The following is a 24,776-nucleotide window of genomic DNA, read 5'->3' as shown; positions in this document are numbered from 1 at the left end:
AAATAAAATGGCATATAAATTGGCACAAGAATGATTTGGTAAATAAAACAATACCAAACTAGTTAAACTCTTATTTAGGAATAAGTATGTGTATGAAAATTTGAAATGGGAGTACTTTGTCGTTTTTGAGCCAGTTTTAAGACTTATAATTAAATTGAAAAGTTCAGAAAAATCTCAAAAGATTCTTTTATAAATATTGTACCTTCTTTGGTCTATGACTGCTATTATATATGTGTCCTTTGTATTCTGTCCCTCAGGTAAACTACTAAGGCAGTGAATAATACTTCATACTTCTAAAGCTAGTGTATGTGAAAGGAATTTAAAACTGCTCTCACCAGAGTTATCATTCCATAGCACTCACTAAAAATCCAGATTGGGCTCATATTCTCTTTTAGTTGCATTTGAACAGATTCAAACAATGCAAGCACACATATTCTCACATACACATACATCCCAGTTCACTCACATTTCACCCTCTGAGTAACTGAGTAACTTGAGCAGAAATCCTTTCTTTGTATCACTCTAACAGGACCACAACTACAAGACAGACGAGCAATGGAGGAACAGGAATTCCATGTTAAATTGAAGAAATACCTTTCATTTACCACATTTCTACTATTGCTACATTTCCTGCTGAAACAGAAGCAGATTTAGGGATGAAATCTAACATACAGGCTTTCCCCCTATGTAAGGTAGGTATCTTTTATTTATTTAAATCTTTGACCAGCATTTATATATACACATATACAAAGTTTCATTTACATCATTAAAAATAACTACTAAAAGAAATTATAATAGTTAAAAAGAGAAGAAAATGAGATGGAGAAGATAACATTTTGAAGGAATCAAAAATGCAGTCTTAATGGTTAATATTTACTACACATAAAGTGTGTAGTAAAAATAAAGAAAGCTGGTATCAAAACAAAACAAATAGCATAATATTTTTATTTAAAGTTCAATAGAACCCAGACTAGGAGGGATTGTATATAACTTTTTTTAAAAACCTTCAAATTCTTTTAAACTGTGATATTGTATAAAGAAAGAAAAGGTGGAATTAATAAACTGAGAAAAATAATACATACTGCATACTTTGCTGGAAGAAATCAATGATGGCCTTTTAAAGGCAAAGAATACCAGAGAATCATATGCTCACAAAAAACCCTAATAATTCTTTTTTCTACAAAATTATTCATATATTCAGCATTGAAATTCTATAAAATAATAACAGCTTTGTAGTTTCTTGAACAGAGGAAGCTTTCTAAAATTAACTGTAAGAGTATTATGAAATGTCTTTAAAATCCAAAAGGCATCCATCAAGTGACTTGGAACATAAAAATGCTGAAGACCAACTAGAATTAGATGTCTTTGATGCTGCAAGTTTTGATGCAGTTGCAGAGCCAGGTAGGCACCATTATAAGACAGAACAGTCAAGTTTATACCCGAAAGAAAAGGAGATAAGGACACCCAAACAGTACAAAATCCCATTTATTTTATCAGTATTATTATAAAATCAAGCACATAGAAGAAATTAAGGGTTCTTTGAAACAGCCTAAAATTCAGGGGAAAGGATATATGTTTACTACAGCTATCTTTTTAACCTCTTTGTGTCAGCAGACAAGGGTGCCTAATAAACAGGAAAAAGCTCTATAAGCTATCACTGGGCAAATCTGAAATCACCTCTCTGTTACCTCCTACTGCTAATTCATCATCCCAGCATGAGACAGCTAGCCTGATTGTGAACCAAAGGCTACAATAAGGGCCTCAGCTGACCACCAAAAACAGCAAAAGGGAAGGGGAGGTTTTGATGGGCAAAAGCCTGGAGAAGGCCTAAGATAAGTGCTGGCTGTCAGACAAGGACAAAGAAGGGCAGGCCCTGAGGAGAGAAGGAGATAAAAAAAAATCTTAACAACTGCTTTATCTGATGAGGGTTATGGCTAATTAATTATAAACTCAATTACCTAATCCTTACTTCAGCAGTCTCTATTCATTAAGAGATAAAAACTTGACTGACTGCTAGCTTTTGCCAGCACACACAGCATGCTTATTTGCTCCCTGTAGCACACAATTTCTTAAAAAAGATCTCCAAAAGTATTTTGACCTGTCAGCTTTTTCTCACAGAGACAGAACATTTCTCCCCATCCCCATCCCCTACCACCCAAAGTGCCCTGGGTTGCACAACAGGAGGGCATAGCTTGCATGCTGTGCACTAGCATTTAAAATCAAAAGCCCAACATTAAACAATAGGGATTAGGTACATCAAAGATCTTCTTTCTAGCTGTGTTTCAGTTTGACAGGCCTTTTGAACTTTTCCACATTTTAACCTGAACTTCTAATTTTGGATGTTGGAAGTTTGGTTCAGGGTAAATAGTCAATTTGAAAAATAAGTCAGCTTTATATTTGTATAATATTTTTCCATAGCCTGACAATATTTATCTATTTGGTATTTTCAAGTTTTTAATTATTTGTTTTATTAAAATGTATCAAGTGTTCTATGTAGTTTCAAAAAGGCTTGTAACTTAATTGCAATTTTAATTAAGGTAAATAACATGTTATTCTGTAGATTAATGTCAACAAGACTAAGAAACCTTTTTAACAATCTAATTATTGTAAGACATTGTTCAACTTCATAATCTGAGTTATATTATCTTCTCATTGTTAACCATTTTATATTTTGGGGGGTTTTGACTCCTAAGTTTAATTTCTCTGGTTGATTCTCATTAAGTTTAAAATTATAGTAGTGCTGCATGATAAGAATAAAGTGACATAGAGCAAATTGAAGAACAGCACTATTTCTTCCTCCTAATTTCCCTGTTGATATAATGCCTTGAAAATGTTCTGAAAATGATACTAGAGTTGTGCAGTTCTTTTAGATAGCTCTGAGGATTTGTGTTTTCATTTCTAGAGTGCGTTGGTCAAGATTTGCTTTCTAGGGATCAATACAATCCAATTAAATTTGTGATGAACCAGCTAATGGATCTGCAATTCCCATATTTACTCCATAATTCAAGATTTAATTAGTCTCTACTAATAACTCCTCTGAAATTAGTGGGCCATATACGAATATTCCTGGAGAAGATATGGAGAGAAAGTTGGCACCAGGGTCTATTCTTGGTAGGACTCAATGCTGCATGAGCAGAAATCTATTCGTAAAATGGACCTTTCCTCTCCATCCTTCTCTTTTGTAAAGCCACTGTGGATCTTTAGAATCTGTTTAGGAAAGCTGGGGACCATACAAAAATCCAAATTTCATGGAACTGCAAGAAAATAAAATCAACATCTATAGTTCTGTCAGCAGTAACAGAATTTTGATAAAGAAGTATCACTAGATTCCATCCAGGATTTCCTTCACTACTGAGTGACATGCTATTGTTGCAAAGAAGGTATTTTATATGTCCTTGCTTATTATTATATTTTACAATACAGCAGAAGCAGTGGTGGGATTCAAATATGTGAACAACTGGTTCTCTGTGTGGATGCCGCTTCCGGAAGGGCAACAAAAAATTAGCTACCAGTTCTGCCAAAGTGGTGTGAACTGGCTGAATCCCACCACTGAGCAGAAGTATGTAGAAAATGATCCAAGTGATACTAATGTGCTCCCAAGATTCTTGCTTCAACATCTTAAAAATAATAATAATTAGTAATAGCAGCAGCAGTCGTTTGGCATGTAATCTCCATCAAATAATTTTCAAGAATTTTGGTGCACCTCAGTAAGTCCCTGGTACGCAACTGCTTGCTGGCAAATATGGTATTGCAACCATTTTGTGAACATACCCATTGTAATCTTCCAAAATTCCAAATGTGTTTGAACTTGTAGAGATGTAAAATTTCCAGAAATTTTAAAGCCATGAGAAAAAACCTGTTTTTTCCTTGTTTTTTTTTCTGGAAAAAAATAGAAATTTTGGAAAAATTGAAAAAAAAGTTTAATATTGAGTAGTTTTAGAAATTAAATGAAATGCAGTGTATATAAAAATATTATTCTTGCAATAAATTCCCAGTTGAACAACTATTTCCTTAACTACTGTTTAAACAAAGATACTGTAGGAGAATTATAATACATTACCATTGAAAAAAAGTCACACCTATGACTGAATTTCTCCAGCTGATCTTACTGCATCAGTTGGTTGATACCAGAGATGGCCTTTTAAATACTTCAGTTTCAAATCCATTAGGATTTTATACATCTTAAATTGGGGTCCTGTAGCTTATGGACAGCCTGGGCAGTTCTTTAAGATCCAGTTTTGCCATCCCATTTAATCAAGGAAAATAGTTTTACAAATTTCAGTGGAGTTCAAGAGTAGTATCACTAAACTAGGCTATCCCAGTTCAGGAACATCTATAACCTACAGTCAGAACTGACAAAGATCCTTTTTGCTGACCTTACAAACAGCTTGGAAAAGGGTTAAAGCTATCTTCCTGAGTTTGAGTACCACCTTTCTCACAACTGCCTCCAAACAACTGTCACGTATCTGCACAACAACACAGTCATCTCTGAATGACTACCCCACTCCCAGCAACTTCCTCAACTAGTGAACTGCAGGAGAGAAGGAACAGAAACATATATGATCCCACAGGATAAACAGTAGAAAATAGCAATAGCAATTACACTGATGTACTGCCTGATAGTGTTTTCCAACACTCTCCGAATGGTTTACAGTGTCAACATATTGTCCCCAACCATCTGGGTTCTCATTTTATTGGAAGGATGAAAATCTGAGTCAACTTTGAGCCAGTCAGGATTGAACTTCTGATTGTGAGCAGTTAGCCTGGAATACTGAATTCTAACCACTGTGCTACCACAGTGGATCCAAAGAGAAATCTGTCACTGCTTCTCTCTAGTAACAAATCCATATGAAACATAGTGCTTCTGATCCCAACCAACTGAGACCTTCTGCAGTATCCTGATAGTGATGTTAAAAAACCATCAAGAAAACTACAAAATCAACACAATACCATTCCCTCAATGATCTGTTGAAGAAAGCGGGGGCAGAGGATGTGTCTGACAGCTAAGGCCAGCCTTGCCAGGAGAAGGGACACAGGAAGTCCCAGGAATCAATTCAAGTGGAGTGGACAGGACAGTGTGAGCAGGCCTTCAACTAACTGAAGAGGAGCCTAACCTATGTTCCCATCCTGGCCTACACTGACCTGAACCAGCCCCATGAGTTACATGCTGGGATAGCCTTGGTGGGGTATTGTATCAGGAACGTAACACACACCTGAGACCCACTGCATATATCAGTAGGGGCCTCACTCCATCCAAGAACTACCCCACTCACAAATTGTAGTTCCTGCCACTGAAGTGGGTGGTGGTGGTGGTGGATAAGTCAAAGGATTACCTATATTGGACAGAGTTTGAGGTTAAGATGGACAACAAGGCATCATGTATTTCCTCCTGAGAGCCAAACTCCATGCCATGCCAGCCAGGAGCAGGGAACAGGGATGCAAATGCTCTGTTTAGGAGACCTCATGACTCTAAGGCACATGGACTTGATTGAGCCCAGACTCTCTACTGAGGGGTCAAATACCAAGTTCGAGGAGGAGCAACTGTACTGTAACCCTACCCAGGTGGAAGGGGAGGGTATCCTTGTTTTGACCAAGAAAGATTTGAAAAGGGATCAGGTGAAAAAGACTCTTTGTGACCTGGCTAAAGGGCACTGGGAAGTGGTTAGTGAGAGGCCTTGTTAACCGACTCCCCAGAAGGAGCCTGATTGTTGTATAAAGAGTGGGACCAATTATAGCTCCGAGGAGGGGTGGCTTATTGGAAGGGCCCTTCAGATGGGTTCAAGGAAAAGTGGCAGCTGCTCTTCTTGGAAAAACATAGGGAGGTGGTGCTGATTGCACTACATGGACATTTGGGACTGTTATATTCACATACAATAGCACAAAAAATGATACTACTGGGCACTCCACATACCAATTGATGTTTGGCAGGGAGGCTTGACTGCTGGTGGATATAGCATTTGGCATCTCCATGGACAACACCTCACTCACTTCACACCAGAGTTACATAGACCAGATGAGAAAAAAATTGAAGATGGCATACGAGAGTGCTCAAGCCATTTCAGGGTCCCAAGAACAAAAAACAGTAGAAACTATGACCTGAAGGTGACAATTCAGGATTTGCAACCCGGTAATCAGGTAATGTTGTGAAACCTGGGTGCTCCTAGAAAACATAAGTTGGAGGACCAATAGAGCTTCCAGCCATACACTGTTGGCAAAAAGCTACTTGAATTGTGTGGGGGAGGGGAGTGTGGGGGCCTCTGAAAATGTGGCAATAAAATCACCTCTTGCCTCTTAATGAGGCAGTAGGAGCCCCCAAGCAACAGGCAACTGAACTCTGCCTGGCCAGGAGGAAACAAGTGACCCAAACATAGCCCACAGAAGAGGAGGAGGAGGAGGAGGAGGAGGAGGAGGAGGAGGAGGAGGAGGAGGAGGAGGAGGAGGAGGAGGAGGAGGAGGAGAACAAGGACTGGTTATGTTTACCGGAACACATTAGGGCAGCTTGACCTGCGTGGGACACAGAAATGGGGCCAGAGCCATTTAGGCCAGACATCCCTGAGTTTGTGCCTCAAACTCAGAAACAGGAAGAAATCTTCGGGGACCCTGAGGGGAGAGCAGATAAGCAATCTGCACCAATGCCAGAATGGGAGAATGAGCTATTAGCCCCAAAGACCCCTGGGCCAGATAAGCTTCTGGAGGAAGAACCATTCATCCCATACTTCTCACAGTAGACAGAACCAGAGAATTAGCCACCAGCCCTGAAGACTCCTGGGTGCAAGGAATCCCTGGAGGAAGACCCATTTGCCTCAGCCGAGCCCAGGGAACAGAGGCCAAAAAGAGCAATACATCACTCCCTAAAAGACTGACATATGTTGAGCCACACAACAGGGGAGGAAGTACTCACTGCTAGAATTTCAGACAATGGGGGGGAGACCCCTGATTCAGGCCCTGCCACCCCAGGTCATTGGAGAATAGTTCCCCAACAAAGAATTTTGGCTGGGGAGAGTGTATAGTGGGGGGAGATGAGGGAAGGAAGAGGTGAGGAAAGAAGAGAAGGGAGGTTCTGTTAGGTTTTGGCAAGAAGATCTTTGGTGAGAGAGTTGGCTGGAATCTTGAAAGGTGGGGGTGGGAGACATTTATCTCAGACAAGGTTAGAAATTGAGATCATTTTTAGTTAGAATAGCCCTGGAGCTGATGGAGGAGGAGGGGGGAAAGAAGAGAAGGGGTTCTGTCAGATTTTAGCAGGAAGACTTTTGAGTTGTCTGGAATCCTGAAGGCAAGAGGGGACATTGGAGGTGAGTTGACCCAGACGAGAAGGCAAGCCAGTGAACAGAGGGGCAGCAGACACCCCAGTGGACAGTGGAGGTGACCCAAGCTGGACAAGTGGAGGTGCCTGGGTGAGAGATCAGAGCAGACTGATATCCAGATTGATAGATATTGAGACACCTGGCAAGTGACTGTGTAGCAGGGAAGAGCCTGGGTACATGTAGAAAGGGGGTAGATGAATCTGGACTCTAGCGGCCCTTTCAGGGATGGCACTACACTATAAAAGCTGTTCAATACCTAAGGTCAATACAGCAGATTCAAAGGAAATGTGAGGTCACATGATACCATGCAAGGTAGAAGAAAAACCTGGACGAATTCACAACCACTTGAACAATACCAGCTAGAAGTAAATAATCAGTTTTTATCATAGTCACATGAGTAAGTAAGCTAAATAAGTTGGCTTATTCGCTAAGGGTTAGTTCTCTTAGAGACTGAAAAGACAGTAGCTCTTTCAAAGGCTACAGAGAACTGGAAATAAACTGAAATGGATGGATGGATGGAAGGAAGGAAAAGAAAGAAGAGAGAGAGAAGGAAGGAAGGAAGGAAGGAAGAAGAAGAAAGAAAGAAAGAAAGAAAGAAAGAAAGAAAGAAAGAAAGAAAGAGAAGGAAGGAAGGAAGGAAGGAAGGAAGGAAGGAAGGAAGGAAGGAAGGAAGGAAGGAAGGAAGATGAAAATAGTTCAAAATAACTATTTTCAATAAAGAATTCCTGGGCACAGAAGCAGTGCTTCTACAATGGAGGTATTTCTTGGAGGATGTAACCCACTCTTTACAGTCATGCACAGATCACAAGAATTTTGAACACCTGCAGAAGGCGGACCCTCATTCCACATCTGATCTAGTGTATGTGTGTGTGTGCGTGCGTGTGTATGTTAAATGTTTGTTAAGTATTTAGCAAGCCAAAAAAATTACACACACACACACACACACACACACACACAAGGTAAAGGTTCCCCTGCACATGCGTGCTAGTTGTTTCCAACTCTAGGGGCTGGTGCTCATCTCTGTTTCAAAGCCGAAGAGCCAGCGCTTGTCCGAGGATGTCTCCGTGGTCATGTGGCTGGCATGACTAGACACCAAAGGCGCACGGAACGCGGTTACCTTCCCACCGTAGTGGTCCCTATTTTTCTACTTGCATTTTTACGTGCTTTCGAACTGCTAGGTTGGCAGAAGCTGGGATGAGTAACAGGCGCTCACTCTGGTACGCGGCACTCGGGATTCGACCCGCCAAACTGCCGACCTTCTGATCGACAAGCTCAGCATCCTAACCCACTCATATTTCAATTTTTATATCAGCTATGATCCTATTTCATAGAAGAAGCTACCAGTTACATTCACATGGAAGCCTGAATATATTCCGTGCCCATTAACTTGAAGCATACTTACACTTCCCCTCCCAAAAAGAAGAAGTTAAGGATGGAAAGGCAGTAAGTAGATCTGTTGGACTATATACGCTTGGAACAACATCAGGACCTATATGTCAGAAAAGAGAAGGATGACTACCAGGGAACTTCATTAGACTCTTCTTGTTTCTCTGTGATTGGAGAATAGTCATTTCACAACAGTCCAACATGTTCTTCATTTTCAGGAACAGCTACTACAAGTCTGCCATGAAAATATGAAGAAGTGTTAAAACTACTGCATTTTGTGCTCAGAGTGTTTTGGTGACCAAGAATGAAAGTGAATGTTAAAGACAAGGTCATTCTGCCATGTCTGTTTTTAGGCTAAGGCTGTCATAAATAAGTCAGCTAGTTTGCTTCATTTCTCTGTAGAGAAGAACCCCCAAGTTTCAAACTGGGTCTGTCTGGGGTAGTACTGTAGGAGATGACCAGGCTGAACCCAAGGGAGGGGTCAAATGAGTCATGAGTCCCTGTGTGCCTGCAAGAGATCTAAGTTCAGCCCACCTTGAATGCTTGAATCTCCCATGCATTTTCCTTAATGGTCAGTTGGCCAGATTGTTTTTTTTATTGAAAAGTTTTAAAATACAGTTTTCCTTTAAAAAGCCCCCCTTCCCCCTCCCTCCTCCCCCCCCTACCTCCCCCCTACCTCCCCCCTCCCCCCTCCCTCCTCCCCCCCCTCCCTCCCCCCCTCCCCCCCTCCCCCCCGACTTCCCAGAGCTAAATACAAGGTATATATATATAAAAAAGCAATCATAAACAACCATATACTAACAACTATAAATTCTAAAATCCATCACTCTCTAGCTTATATAGGATAAAACAAATCTTAGCAATATCAAATATATATAAAAAACTAAAATAGAAAAAGAAAAAAAAACGAAAGAAGACTTATTCGAATGCTACATAAAACTTCTTAACCCTATACTTGTTCTGGATAAACTCAATCCATTTTCTCCATTCCATAATATAACGTTCTTGCGAATGATCTTTCAAATAGGCCGAAATCTTCGCCATCTCTGCCAGGTCGGAAACCTTTAAAGTCCACTCTTCTATGGTCGGCAATTCCTCTTTCTTCCAATATTGACCTATCAAAAGTCTTGCTGCCGTAACTAAATTCAACATCAACTTGGAGTCCACAACTGTAGCGTCGACCATTATTCCCAACAAAAAAAATTGCGGACAAAACTTTATCCTCCGTTTAAAAATCTTCTGCATATTCCACCAGACTTTTATCCAAAAAACCTTAACCTTCTTACATGTCCACCATATGTGAAAATATGTTGCATCTTTATCACCACACCTCCAACATTTAGGCTGGTAATTCGGATACATACTTGCAAGCTTTTTAGGATCTAAATGCCATCTATAAAACATTTTGTAAAAGTTCTCTCTTAGATTTTGAGCTTGAGTAAATTTTACATTCCTCACCCAAATCTTTTCCCACGTGTCCATTGTAATAACTTCCTGAATGTTTTGGGCCCATTTTATCATACAATCCTTAACAAGCTCTGTTTCTGAATCAATCTCTATCAGTGCAAGATATATCCGTTAGATATGTGCTGGTCCCTGATTTCTAATTTGCTTTATCAAATTTTCATCAGTCATTGCAAATCCATTTTTCTGGTCTTCTTTCCACCTGGCCCGTAACTGAATATATTGAAGCCAAGTTTGAACAACCTTCTCTTCTCGCAAGAGGCTATATGATTTCAAACACCAAACATTCCTTTCCAAGCTTAAAATTTCCTTGTACGTAGTCACATCATGTTTGAAACCAGCATGTATATTTTCTATTGCGTGTTTTGGAATTGCCCACAATGGTATCTTGCTGCTTAACTTATGTCTATACTTCTTCCAAACTCTCAGCAATGCCTGCCTTAAAATATGCATCCTAAACACAATATCTACCTTCTTATCATACAACAAATATGCATGCCAGCCAAACAACAAATCATGGCCCTCAAGATTTAATAACCTCGGTTGCGTCAAATTAATCCAATCGCTTATTCCTACTAATGCAGCAGCTTCATAATATAGTTTAAAATTAGGCAATTTAAGGCCACCTCTCTCACGAGTATCCTGCATAATCTTAAGTTTAACTCGTGGCTTTTTCCCTGCCCACACAAATTTATTGATACCACGCTGCCATTCCTCCAAGTTAGAATCTTTCTTAAGAATCGGTATCATTTGAAATAAAAATAAAAATTTGGGCAGGACATTCATTTTCACTGCTGCAATCCGTCCCAACAAAGACAATTGCAATTTTTCCCAACTCTCCAATTCTTTTTGAATTTTCCCCCATAGTTTTTCATAATTATTTTTATATAACTTTGTATTAGAGGGCGACAAAATCACCCCCAAATATTTAACCCTTTTAACAATCTCAAATCCAGTTAATCCTTCTAAGAGAGCCTTCTGTGAAACTGTCATATTTCTAGCCAAAATTTTAGTTTTCTGTGTATTTACTTTAAATCCAGAAACCTTCCCATATTGTGTTATTATCTCCATCAGGTCCACAACAGAGTTCTCTGGCTGGGTCACTGTAACAACCAGATCATCTGCAAATGCTCTCAATCTATAGTCCTGATCTCCAACTTGTATCCCCTTAATTTTTTCCGAATTCCGAATCTTAACCAATAATATCTCTAATGTTAACACAAATAACAAGGGCGATAACGGACACCCTTGCCTTGTGCCCTTCTCAATATTTCATGCTGCTGTCAGGCTATTGTTAACTATAATTCGGGCAGTTTGTTTTTGATATAATGCCCTAATCGGTTGTAAAAATTTTTCCCCAAAATCCATTTTGTCTAAAACTTTCAACAAAAATTGCCAATTCAATTGATCAAAGGCCTTTTCAGCATCTAAAAAAATTAGCGCTGCAGAGATCTGGTTGTGCCTTTCCAAAAACTCTAACACATCAACTATATGTCTCACATTATTTTTCATTTGCCTACCACTAATAAACCCCGTTTGATCCCCATGAATCACCTGTTGTAGAACCCTCATCAGTCTATTAGCCAAAACCTTAGCAAATATCTTATAATCTGTATTTAAAAGCGATATCGGTCTGTAATTTTTAACTTGAGTAGCATCCTGGTCTTCCTTCGGAATCAAAGAGATAAAAGCTGTTCTCCAAGACGGTGGCACCTTTCCCCCCCTCTGGATTGTCTGGAACATTTCCTTTAACGGTTTTATCATCTCTAATTGTAAATTTTTATAATAGGCGGCAGTCAAGCCATCCGTGCCTGGTGCTTTATCCACCTTCAGTTCCTTAATTGCTGTAAAAATTTCTTCTTCTGTAATCAGTTGATTAATCCCCTCTTTTTGTACTTGCGTAAGAACCGGGATGCTAGCATTCTCCAAGTATATATCAATATCTTTTGCATTAATTTCCTCTTTAGTATATAATTTCGAATAAAAATCCACAAAAGCATCCTTAATAAGATTCTGTTGAAACACAACCCTTCCTTTATACTCAATCTTATCTATATTAGAGGCCCTTTGTTTTTTCCTCAGTCTATAAGCTAACCATCTGCCTGGTTTATTAGCGTTGCAAAAAGTATTATGCCTAGCAAACCGCAGATTGGTCGCCACTTGATCAGCCAGTAATTTATCAAATTGTCCTCTTAGCAGTTTAATAGCCTCCTTGATCTTCACATCCTCTGGGTTCAAAATCAAAGCCTTTTCTTTTTCCTTTATTTCATTCTCCAGTTCTTTCCTTCTAGTTTCCACTGCACGTCTATGTCTATTATTCATAAATATCAACACCCCTCTCATATAGGCCTTGCTAGCATCCCAAACCATATCCATAGAGGTACCCTTATTCATATTAATCTCAAAAAAATCCTTCATCCGCTGTTTGCATTCTTCCACATTTCTCTGATTTCTAAACAAATTCTCATTTACGCGCCACGAGCGCCTATCTCTTTTCTCCTTATCAATCTCCAACCAAACTGGACTGTGATCAGAGATAGTTCTTGCACAAATCTTCACCTTTTTAGTTCTCAAAAAAAAATCATTAGTCAACAAAATAAAATCAATCCTCGAAAAAGATTGGTGTCTGTCAGAATAAAAAGTATAATCCTTCTCCTGCAAGTGTCTCTCACGCCAAATATCTCGCAATTCCAGGTCGTCCTTCATTTCAAAAAAAGATTTAGGCAATCTAGCATGACTTGGAATGCGCTTAAAAGCTCCAGCCTTATCCAACTGTACATCCAAAACACCATTCCAGTCCCCCATAAAAATAAAAGATTTATAATCCAACTGGGTGAGCTTTGTGTGAAGTAAGCTAAAAAAGTCAGCTTGTTGTTGGTTAGGTGCATATAATCCAACTAAAAGCGTCTTTTTACCTTCTAACAACAGCTCAATCATAACATATCTTCCATGCTTATCTGCTTCAATTAAGTCTGCTGTTAAGACACTTTTAACATAAACAACCACTCCATTTTTCTTATTCTCTGCAGAAGCAACAAATTGCGTACCTGTTGTGACTCAGGGCCAGCCTGTGGGTCCGACAGCCGGCTCCGACGTATCGGAGGACTCAGATGAGGGGGAGGAGGGAGACGAACCGGCTGATGATGGTTTGGAGGCTTTGCAGAGTCCTCAGCCGGGGACCTCTTCTCAGCTGCGTGAGCCCGAGAGTGCGGAGGATGATGACCCACAGCTGGCCCTGTTCAAGGACGCCCGACGCAGGAGGCAGTCGAGCAGGAACAAACAAAGAAAGGCTATGGGACTCCTCGGGAGGAGGCACAGGGAGACCACGCCCTGAGCTCTCTATAAAAGGAGTGTTTGGGGAGGGGCTGGTTGCTGAAAGCAACTTTTCCGCTTGAGAAGACAAGCTCTAGTGTTTTTGTTAACTGCATAATTAAATCTTGGCAGATGCCTTTTAGCCTTGGACGCTCTCCAGTCTCTTCTTTCTGATAAGGGGGTTTGCCTTACTACAAGGCCAGAAGGGCTGGTTCAGAACAGTTTGCTTTCAGCCTCCCACCCCTTACAACTACGATGGAGCAGCTTCTTGCCGAGAATGCTCAGCTCACCCAGCAACTCACTTTGCTGGCAGCTCAAGTGGGGCAACTACAAGCCCAGGTACATGCTGCACCCCCACCCAGGAGGAAATGTCAGATAGCTATGCCGGATAAATTTGCTGGCAATCCAGAACTGTTTCCTGCCTTCCTGGGACAATGCCAGCTTTTTATCAGCGTGAGAGCAGCTGATTTCCCCACTGACCGAGATAAGGTGGGTTTCGTGTTGAGCCTTCTGTCGGGAGATGCAGCTCGTTGGGGCACGCCTCTGTTGGCACAGCCTAGCCCTTTGTTGGATAACTTTGGGGGGTTTTGTGACCATATGCGCCTCATGTATGAGGACCCAATTAAGGCGCAGACGGCCACCCGACGCCTGAAAGCTTTGAGGCAGGGTCAGCGCCCCCTACAGGCCTACATCAGCGATTTCCGGCTGCTTAGCCAGGATTCCGCCTGGAATGAGGCTGCGCTCGTGGATGCCTTCCAGGATGGCTTGTCAGAGGAGGTGTTGGATGAGCTGGCCCGCGTGGACATTCCCTCAGACCTGAATGGGCTGATCCATCTTTGTCTGCGGATCGATGCCCGGCTGCAGCAGCGAAAGAGTCGCCGTGCCACCCCACAGACCCCTGCCGCTCCTGTTGTGCGTGAGCCCCCAGTCCAGAGGGAGGAGCCAATGGAGCTGGGTGCCGCCAGGTCCCGTCTATCGGAGACGGAAATGGACAGACGACGATCGGGGGGGTTGTGTTTATACTGTGGGGACCCTGGACATTTGGCTGCTTCTTGCCCGAAGAAGCGTCAGCGGGCGTCAGTGACCAAGCCTGCCCCGACAAGGTCCCCTGCTTTGCTGTCGGGAAACGGCCCGAGCCCGATCTAGACGGTGTGAAAGATCGGGCGACCCACAATGACCACGCCGAGCGACGCCGTTCCGACGGTGCCTGTGAACCTCCACGGCATTTGATTCTGGAGGCACGTCTGATCCTCCCTGGCAAGCCAGAGGGGATTCCGGTCCATGCCTTAATTGACTCTGGGGCTACCACTAACTTTATGGATTCGGCCTTTGTGGCCAAATGGGCTGTTCCCCAGTGTCCAGTGGATCCGCCCATGCTTGTGGAGACCATCGATGGTCGAGTGCTCCTGTCCGGGCCTATTACGGCCGCCACGCAACCCGTGTGTATGGCCATCAGTACCCATGTGGAGGCCATTCAGTTCTACGTCACTTCGGATCTGCACTTCCCCGTGGTCTTGGGACTGGTGTGGCTCCGGGCGCATGATCCACAGATCTATTGGTCTCAGAACTTGGTCACCTTCCCAAGTTTGCAGTGCGTGGACCACACCCGCCATATCTGTGCCGGCCAGGTGGAGGGTTCCCCAGGGGTTTCCTTGCCTCCCGAACTGTCCGACTTTGCTGACGTGTTCAGCGAGTCAGAGGCGGACCAATTACCCCCGCACAGGCCCTACGACTGCTCCATTGACCTAGTCCCTGATGCGCCTCTCCCAGTGGGGCGTTTGTACTCCATGTCGGAGCCCGAGTTGGCTGCATTGCGGGACTTCCTGACAAAGAATTTGGCTCGTGGTTTCATCCGGCCCTCGTCCTCGCCAGTGTCTGCGCCCGTGCTCTTCGTCAAAAAGAAGTCGGGCGAGTTACGGCTTTGCTGTGACTACCAGAAACTCAACGCCATCACGGTGCGTAACCGCTACCCGCTGCCCCTCATCCCCGAGCTCTTGGACCGACTCCGGGAGGCTAAGATCTTCACGAAACTGGACCTGCGTGGAGCTTACAACCTCGTCAGGGTTCGGCCGGGTGATGAGTGGAAGACGGCGTTTGGTACTCGCTATGGACATTTCGAGTACACGGTGATGCCGTTTGGCTTGACCAACGCCCCCGCTGTGTTTCAGCATTTTATGAACAATATCTTTCGGGATCTGTTGGACCAGTTTGTCGTGATTTACCTGGACTACATCCTGATTTACTCCCCGTCGCGTGAAGCGCATCATCAGCATCTCCGTCAGGTCCTGCAGCGCCTCCGGGAACATCGGCTGTTTGCCAAGTTGGAGAAGTGCCAGTTCTACCAGGTGACCATCGATTTCCTGGGTCACCGCATTTCTCCTGAGGGCATCGCCATGGAGCCGAGTAAAGTCGAGTCGTTGCAGAGTTGGCAACCCCCGCGTCGCGTGAAGGACGTTCAGCGACTCCTTGGATTTGCCAACTACTATCGGACATTCATCCCTGGCTTTGCTGCCTTGACAGCCCCCCTCACCCGGCTCCTGCAGAAGAAGACTCGGTTCCAGTGGAACGCCCCCGAACAACAGGCGTTCCAGGCTTTGAAGGACGCCTTCATGAAGGAGCCCATCTTGAAACATCCCGACCCGCAACGGCCGTTTGTCGTGGAGGCGGACGCCTCCGACATTGCCATTGGGGCCGTGTTACTCCAGGCGACGACGCCCAGCGGTACCCTTTTCCCTTGCGCGTATCACTCTCGGAAATTGAACCCCTCGGAGCGCAACTATACCATCTGGGAGAAGGAGCTGCTGGCCATCAAGGCGGCGTTCGAGGCTTGGAGGCATCATCTGGAGGGGGCGCGGCATCAGATCGAGGTCCGGACGGACCACAAGAATCTGGAAAGCCTGCAGACCGCTCGGAATTTGAATCAACGCCAGATCCGGTGGTCCCTCTTCTTTGCGAGGTTTGACTTCCGGGTGCGGTACATACCAAGCGGGCACAACCAGAGAGCGGATGTTCTGTCCAGAAAGCCCGAATACACCCGAGCGGAAGACAAGTTTCCGCCCAGGACAGTGATCCCCGTCGAGTCTTTTGCTGCGGTGCGGGAGCCGGTGGATATACGGGCTCGGATCCGGGAGGCGCAGCAGCAGGAGGCGTGGGTGGCTCAGCGGAAGGAAGAGGTGGGGCCAGATTCGCCTTGGTCGGTCGTGGATGGACTCCTGTATTATCGTGACCGGCTCTATGTTCCAGGAGGGCCACTCAGGGGACTCGTCCTCAGCCAGTGTCATGATAACCCGGCTGCGGGGCATTTTGGCCTGTTCAAGACTCTGAACTTGGTCTCCCGTACTTTCTGGTGGCCCCGAGTCCGACACGATGTCCAGTCTTATGTCACCTCCTGCATTCCTTGCAGGCAGGCCAAGTCAGCGACAGGGGCCCCGCCTGGTTTACTGCAGCCCTTGCCAACACCCAAGAGACCCTGGGGGGCTGTGTCCATGGACTTTCTGACGGATCTACCCCCATCCTCCGGCTTCACGACAGTGTTTGTGGTGGTGGACATGCTGACCAAGATGGCGCACTTCATCCCTTGTCGCGGCTTACCGTCAGCTCGCGCCACTAGTCGCATGTTCATCCAACAGGTGTTCCGGCTGCACGGCCTTCCCGATAGAGTCGTCTCCGATAGGGGGGCCCAGTTTACAGCCCGCTTCTGGCAGGAGTTGATGCGGGCGTTGGACATTAAGGTTTGCCTCTCGTCCGCGCATCATCCACAAACCGACGGGGGTACCGAGAAGGTCATCGGCATCTTAGAGCAGTATCTGCGCTGCTACGTTAACCTGCAGCAGGACAATTGGGTGGACTATTTGGCCATAGCCGAGTTTGCCTTTAACAACTCGCAGCACACCTCCACGCAGATGACACCGTTCTTGGCCAACATGGGTTATCACCCCCGGTTTTTCCCCCTTTCTCCCGTGGACTCATCGGAGCCGGCAGCGAACGAATTTATGGCGGAGTTACAGGCGATCCATCGGTTGGTGCGACGGCAGCTGGAGAAGGCCAAGGCCGACTACAAGAGGTTCGCCGATCGGTCGAGAAGGGATACGCCTCCACTATCGGTGGGGGATCGGGTCTGGCTGTCCACCAGGAACCTACCATCCACTCGGCCGGCGAGGAAGCTGGACCACCGTTACCTTGGACCGTTCCCAGTCGAGGCCGTCATCAATCCGGTCGCCTATCGTTTGACTCTGCCACGTTCCCTGCGCGTGCACCCCGTCTTCCATCGGTCCTTGTTGGTCCCCGAACAACCGGCCTGTCCACTTCGCCAAGCGGAACCTCCCCCATCAGGAACTCGTGATGGAGGCAGCACCCCCGAGTACGAGGTCGCCAGCATCAGGGATTCCCGCTGGCTGAAAGGTCGCTTCCAGTACCTGATCGAGTGGAAAGGGTACGGGCCGGAGGACTTCACATGGGAAGACGCGACCGCCGTTCATGCCCCTGCGTTGGTGACTGCTTTTCACAAACAGTTCCCATCCCGACCGCATCCGGATCGGCAGACCCGGGGGAAGGGCCCTGCGGTGCGGGATAGTGTTGTGACTCAGGGCCAGCCTGTGGGTCCGACAGCCGGCTCCGACGTATCGGAGGACTCAGATGAGGGGGAGGAGGGAGACGAACCGGCTGATGATGGTTTGGAGGCTTTGCAGAGTCCTCAGCCGGGGACCTCTTCTCAGCTGCGTGAGCCCGAGAGTGCGGAGGATGATGACCCACAGCTGGCCCTGTTCAAGGACGCCCGACGCAGGAGGCAGTCGAGCAGGAACAAACAAAGAAAGGCTATGGGACTCCTCGGGAGGAGGCACAGGGAGACCACGCCCTGAGCTCTCTATAAAAGGAGTGTTTGGGGAGGGGCTGGTTGCTGAAAGCAACTTTTCCGCTTGAGAAGACAAGCTCTAGTGTTTTTGTTAACTGCATAATTAAATCTTGGCAGATGCCTTTTAGCCTTGGACGCTCTCCAGTCTCTTCTTTCTGATAAGGGGGTTTGCCTTACTACAAGGCCAGAAGGGCTGGTTCAGAACAGTTTGCTTTCAGCCTCCCACCCCTTACAACTACGATGGAGCAGCTTCTTGCCGAGAATGCTCAGCTCACCCAGCAACTCACTTTGCTGGCAGCTCAAGTGGGGCAACTACAAGCCCAGGTACATGCTGCACCCCCACCCAGGAGGAAATGTCAGATAGCTATGCCGGATAAATTTGCTGGCAATCCAGAACTGTTTCCTGCCTTCCTGGGACAATGCCAGCTTTTTATCAGCGTGAGAGCAGCTGATTTCCCCACTGACCGAGATAAGGTGGGTTTCGTGTTGAGCCTTCTGTCGGGAGATGCAGCTCGTTGGGGCACGCCTCTGTTGGCACAGCCTAGCCCTTTGTTGGATAACTTTGGGGGGTTTTGTGACCATATGCGCCTCATGTATGAGGACCCAATTAAGGCGCAGACGGCCACCCGACGCCTGAAAGCTTTGAGGCAGGGTCAGCGCCCCCTACAGGCCTACATCAGCGATTTCCGGCTGCTTAGCCAGGATTCCGCCTGGAATGAGGCTGCGCTCGTGGATGCCTTCCAGGATGGCTTGTCAGAGGAGGTGTTGGATGAGCTGGCCCGCGTGGACATTCCCTCAGACCTGAATGGGCTGATCCATCTTTGTCTGCGGATCGATGCCCGGCTGCAGCAGCGAAAGAGTCGCCGTGCCACCCCACAGACCCCTGCCGCTCCTGTTGTGCGTGAGCCCCCAGTCCAGAGGGAGGAGCCAATGGAGCTGGGTGCCGCCAGGTCCCGTCTATCGGAGACGGAAATGGACAGACGACGATCGGGGGGGTTGTGTTTATACTGTGGGGACCCTGGACATTTGGCTGCTTCTTGCCCGAAGAAGCGTCAGCGGGCGTCAGTGACCAAGCCTGCCCCGACAAGGTCCCCTGCTTTGCTGTCGGGAAACGGCCCGAGCCCGATCTAGACGGTGTGAAAGATCGGGCGACCCACAACGACCACGCCGAGCGACGCCGTTCCGACGGTGCCTGTGAACCTCCACGGCATTTGATTCTGGAGGCACGTCTGATCCTCCCTGGCAAGCCAGAGGGGATTCCGGTCCATGCCTTAATTGACTCTGGGGCTACCACTAACTTTATGGATTCGGCCTTTGTGGCCAAATGGGCTGTTCCCCAGTGTCCAGTGGATCCGCCCATGCTTGTGGAGACCATCGATGGTCGAGTGCTCCTGTCCGGGCCTATTACGGCCGCCACGCAACCCGTGTGTATGGCCATCAGTACCCATGTGGAGGCCATTCAGTTCTACGTCACTTCGGATCTGCACTTCCCCGTGGTCTTGGGACTGGCGTGGCTCCGGGCGCATGATCCACAGATCTATTGGTCTCAGAACTTGGTCACCTTCCCAAGTTTGCAGTGCGTGGACCACACCCGCCATATCTGTGCCGGCCAGGTGGAGGGTTCCCCAGGGGTTTCCTTGCCTCCCGAACTGTCCGACTTTGCTGACGTGTTCAGCGAGTCAGAGGCGGACCAATTACCCCCGCACAGGCCCTACGACTGCTCCATTGACCTAGTCCCTGATGCGCCTCTCCCAGTGGGGCGTTTGTACTCCATGTCGGAGCCCGAGTTGGCTGCATTGCGGGACTTCCTGACAAAGAATTTGGCTCGTGGTTTCATCCGGCCCTCGTCCTCGCCAGTGTCTGCGCCCGTGCTCTTCGTCAAAAAGAAGTCGGGCGAGTTACGGCTTTGCTGTGACTACCAGAAACTCAACGCCATCACGGTGCGTAACCGCTACCCGCTGCCCCTCATCCCCGAGCTCTTGGACCGACTCCGGGAGGCTAAGATCTTCACGAAACTGGACCTGCGTGGAGCTTACAACCTCGTCAGGGTTCGGCCGGGTGATGAGTGGAAGACGGCGTTTGGTACTCGCTATGGACATTTCGAGTACACGGTGATGCCGTTTGGCTTGACCAACGCCCCCGCTGTGTTTCAGCATTTTATGAACAATATCTTTCGGGATCTGTTGGACCAGTTTGTCGTGATTTACCTGGACGACATCCTGATTTACTCCCCGTCGCGTGAAGCGCATCATCAGCATCTCCGTCAGGTCCTGCAGCGCCTCCGGGAACATCGGCTGTTTGCCAAGTTGGAGAAGTGCCAGTTCTACCAGGTGACCATCGATTTCCTGGGTCACCGCATTTCTCCTGAGGGCATCGCCATGGAGCCGAGTAAAGTCGAGTCGTTGCAGAGTTGGCAACCCCCGCGTCGCGTGAAGGACGTTCAGCGACTCCTTGGATTTGCCAACTACTATCGGACATTCATCCCTGGCTTTGCTGCCTTGACAGCCCCCCTCACCCGGCTCCTGCAGAAGAAGACTCGGTTCCAGTGGAACGCCCCCGAACAACAGGCGTTCCAGGCTTTGAAGGACGCCTTCATGAAGGAGCCCATCTTGAAACATCCCGACCCGCAACGGCCGTTTGTCGTGGAGGCGGACGCCTCCGACATTGCCATTGGGGCCGTGTTACTCCAGGCGACGACGCCCAGCGGTACCCTTTTCCCTTGCGCGTATCACTCTCGGAAATTGAACCCCTCGGAGCGCAACTATACCATCTGGGAGAAGGAGCTGCTGGCCATCAAGGCGGCGTTCGAGGCTTGGAGGCATCATCTGGAGGGGGCGCGGCATCAGATCGAGGTCCGGACGGACCACAAGAATCTGGAAAGCCTGCAGACCGCTCGGAATTTGAATCAACGCCAGATCCGGTGGTCCCTCTTCTTTGCGAGGTTTGACTTCCGGGTGCGGTACATACCAAGCGGGCACAACCAGAGAGCGGATGTTCTGTCCAGAAAGCCCGAATACACCCGAGCGGAAGACAAGTTTCCGCCCAGGACAGTGATCCCCGTCGAGTCTTTTGCTGCGGTGCGGGAGCCGGTGGATATACGGGCTCGGATCCGGGAGGCGCAGCAGCAGGAGGCGTGGGTGGCTCAGCGGAAGGAAGAGGTGGGGCCAGATTCGCCTTGGTCGGTCGTGGATGGACTCCTGTATTATCGTGACCGGCTCTATGTTCCAGGAGGGCCACTCAGGGGACTCGTCCTCAGCCAGTGTCATGATAACCCGGCTGCGGGGCATTTTGGCCTGTTCAAGACTCTGAACTTGGTCTCCCGTACTTTCTGGTGGCCCCGAGTCCGACACGATGTCCAGTCTTATGTCACCTCCTGCATTCCTTGCAGGCAGGCCAAGTCAGCGACAGGGGCCCCGCCTGGTTTACTGCAGCCCTTGCCAACACCCAAGAGACCCTGGGGGGCTGTGTCCATGGACTTTCTGACGGATCTACCCCCATCCTCCGGCTTCACGACAGTGTTTGTGGTGGTGGACATGCTGACCAAGATGGCGCACTTCATCCCTTGTCGCGGCTTACCGTCAGCTCGCGCCACTAGTCGCATGTTCATCCAACAGGTGTTCCGGCTGCACGGCCTTCCCGATAGAGTCGTCTCCGATAGGGGGGCCCAGTTTACAGCCCGCTTCTGGCAGGAGTTGATGCGGGCGTTGGACATTAAGGTTTGCCTCTCGTCCGCGCATCATCCACAAACCGACGGGGGTACCGAGAAGGTCATCGGCATCTTAGAGCAGTATCTGCGCTGCTACGTTAACCTGCAGCAGGACAATTGGGTGGACTATTTGGCCATAGCCGAGTTTGCCTTTAACAACTCGCAGCACACCTCCACGCAGATGACACCGTTCTTGGCCAACATGGGTTATCACCCCCGGTTTTTCCCCCTTTCTCCCGTGGACTCATCGGAGCCGGCAGCGAACGAATTTATGGCGGAGTTACAGGCGATCCATCGGTTGGTGCGACGGCAGCTGGAGAAGGCCAAGGCCGACTACAAGAGGTTCGCCGATCGGTCGAGAAGGGATACGCCTCCACTATCGGTGGGGGATCGGGTCTGGCTGTCCACCAGGAACCTACCATCCACTCGGCCGGCGAGGAAGCTGGACCACCGTTACCTTGGACCGTTCCCAGTCGAGGCCGTCATCAATCCGGTCGCCTATCGTTTGACTCTGCCACGTTCCCTGCGCGTGCACCCCGTCTTCCATCGGTCCTTGTTGGTCCCCGAACAACCGGCCTGTCCACTTCGCCAAGCGGAACCTCCCCCATCAGGAACTCGTGATGGAGGCAGCACCCCCGAGTACGAGGTCGCCAGCATCAGGGATTCCCGCTGGCTGAAAGGTCGCTTCCAGTACCTGATCGAGTGGAAAGGGTACGGGCCGGAGGACTTCACATGGGAAGACGCGACCGCCGTTCATGCCCCTGCGTTGGTGACTGCTTTTCACAAACAGTTCCCATCCCGACCGCATCCGGATCGGCAGACCCGGGGGAAGGGCCCTGCGGTGCGGGATAGTGTTGTGACTCAGGGCCAGCCTGTGGGTCCGACAGCCGGCTCCGACGTATCGGAGGACTCAGATGAGGGGGAGGAGGGAGACGAACCGGCTGATGATGGTTTGGAGGCTTTGCAGAGTCCTCAGCCGGGGACCTCTTCTCAGCTGCGTGAGCCCGAGAGTGCGGAGGATGATGACCCACAGCTGGCCCTGTTCAAGGACGCCCGACGCAGGAGGCAGTCGAGCAGGAACAAACAAAGAAAGGCTATGGGACTCCTCGGGAGGAGGCACAGGGAGACCACGCCCTGAGCTCTCTATAAAAGGAGTGTTTGGGGAGGGGCTGGTTGCTGAAAGCAACTTTTCCGCATGAGAAGACAAGCTCTAGTGTTTTTGTTAACTGCGTAATTAAATCTTGGCAGATGCCTTTTAGCCTTGGACGCTCTCCAGTCTCTTCTTTCTGATAAGGGGGTTTGCCTTACTACAAGGCCAGAAGGGCTGGTTCAGAACAGTACCCAGCCTCGAGTTCAGTAAGTGCTTTTGATCCAAAACTCTAATATGCGTTTCTTGCAGACATATAACATCTATCTTAAATTGTTTTAAATATTGAAAAACTTTCTTCCTCTTCTGCGGTGAATTTAGCCCATTAACATTCCAGGTTAAAAATTTAGTTGCCATGCATATCCTCCAAAAGCTCTTGGACCACAGCTTTGATAGGACTAACTTCTTTAGGCCGTGCTCCTCCCACAGCTTGGCTATAAGTACGTTGTGAAGAATCTGAAGACTTTTGCTGATCTTGTTCTTTTATTTTCTTTGCTCGTTTTAAAGCAGCACGCGTTACTCTTTGCTCTCTAGGATCATCCAAAGAAATTGTAGCTTGATCTCCTCCAGCACCATTTTCCTCTGTTTCATCCTCTTGATGTTCTCCTTCTCCAGATCCCTTTACAGCTTCCAGAAGTGTTGATGGGGTTGCTTTTAAGACATTATTGTAGAAATCACGCGCTTGCTTCACAGTAATCAGCCGATACCTTTTACCTTCATGCATCACCATCAGCCCATCTGGAATCTCCCATCTGAACCTTATATCTCTTTGCTTAAGCTCATGCACGAGAAATGTATAGTCCTTCCTTCCCCTTAAAATCCTTGGAGGGATTTCTTTTAAAACCAAGACTTCTTGTTCAGCAATCACAACTTTAGCATCATAGGCAGCTTGTATAACTTGATCTCTAATTTCTCTTTTTGCAAAATAAACCACCACATCTCTAGGCAACTTTCTCTGTCTGGCAATCCATGAATTCACCCGAAACACTTTATCCATAGCTGCTCTTATTTCAGATGCTGGCTGGTTCAATACCACTTCGAGAGCCTCAGAGATCAGCTGCTTTAAATCTTCTTTAATATTCTCTTTTAAACCTCTGATTCTGACAGCAAACTGCATCTGGTAATATTGGGCAAGGCTTAACTCCCTTTCCATTTTGTCTCTTGCATTTTCATTCTCCCGTGCTTTTACTTCTAATATAGCATTCCTTTGAGCCAGATCATCCATTTTTTCATCTAAATCTTCCACACATTCCGCCACTTTATGCACTGAGGACAAAATGTCTACCTTCATCACGCTGAACTTCTGTTCCATCCTCTCTTCCATTCTCTCCTCCAATTTCTCCAATTTCTCCTCCATCTGTGCAAATTTATCAGCCATTGATTGATTAATTGATTCCAAAAGTACCTGGGCATGTTTATCCAAAGCATCTCGCAAATCCTTCGATGTCAGCGTTTCAGGAGGGTGCAACGCCTGTAATGATGATTGTTGCACCGGCGAGGATCCACCACTCCGAAGAGTTTTAGGGGGAGGTTTCGCCGCCATCTTTTAGTCCTCAATTATGACGCACTTTCACTTAAAGTTTAAAAAGTCCAACAAGCTCGAGA

The 24,776-nt window shown here is 47.2% G+C and overlaps 1 protein-coding gene across 1 annotated transcript in view; it reads right to left on the bottom strand.

Moving 5' to 3' along the window:
* Nucleotides 1-1,846: 1,846 nt before the first annotated feature.
* The window catches only part of AGAP1 (ArfGAP with GTPase domain, ankyrin repeat and PH domain 1), a gene marked incomplete at its 3' end in the record, with an annotated part of 256,453 nt that continues 233,523 nt past the window's right edge, over nt 1,847-24,776 (bottom strand). The window contains exon 10 of the mRNA XM_083350931.1: nt 1,847-1,873. Coding sequence (XP_083207057.1) covers nt 1,847-1,873 — 27 coding nt within the window. The remainder of the gene's footprint in view (nt 1,874-24,776) is intronic.

This window comes from Vipera ursinii, assembly GCF_947247035.1.
Source record: "Vipera ursinii genome assembly, chromosome: 1".
Classification (NCBI taxonomy): domain Eukaryota; kingdom Metazoa; phylum Chordata; class Lepidosauria; order Squamata; family Viperidae; genus Vipera; species Vipera ursinii.
The sequence above is the reverse complement of the archived record's forward strand: the minus strand, read 5'-3'. Positions and strand labels throughout refer to the sequence as shown.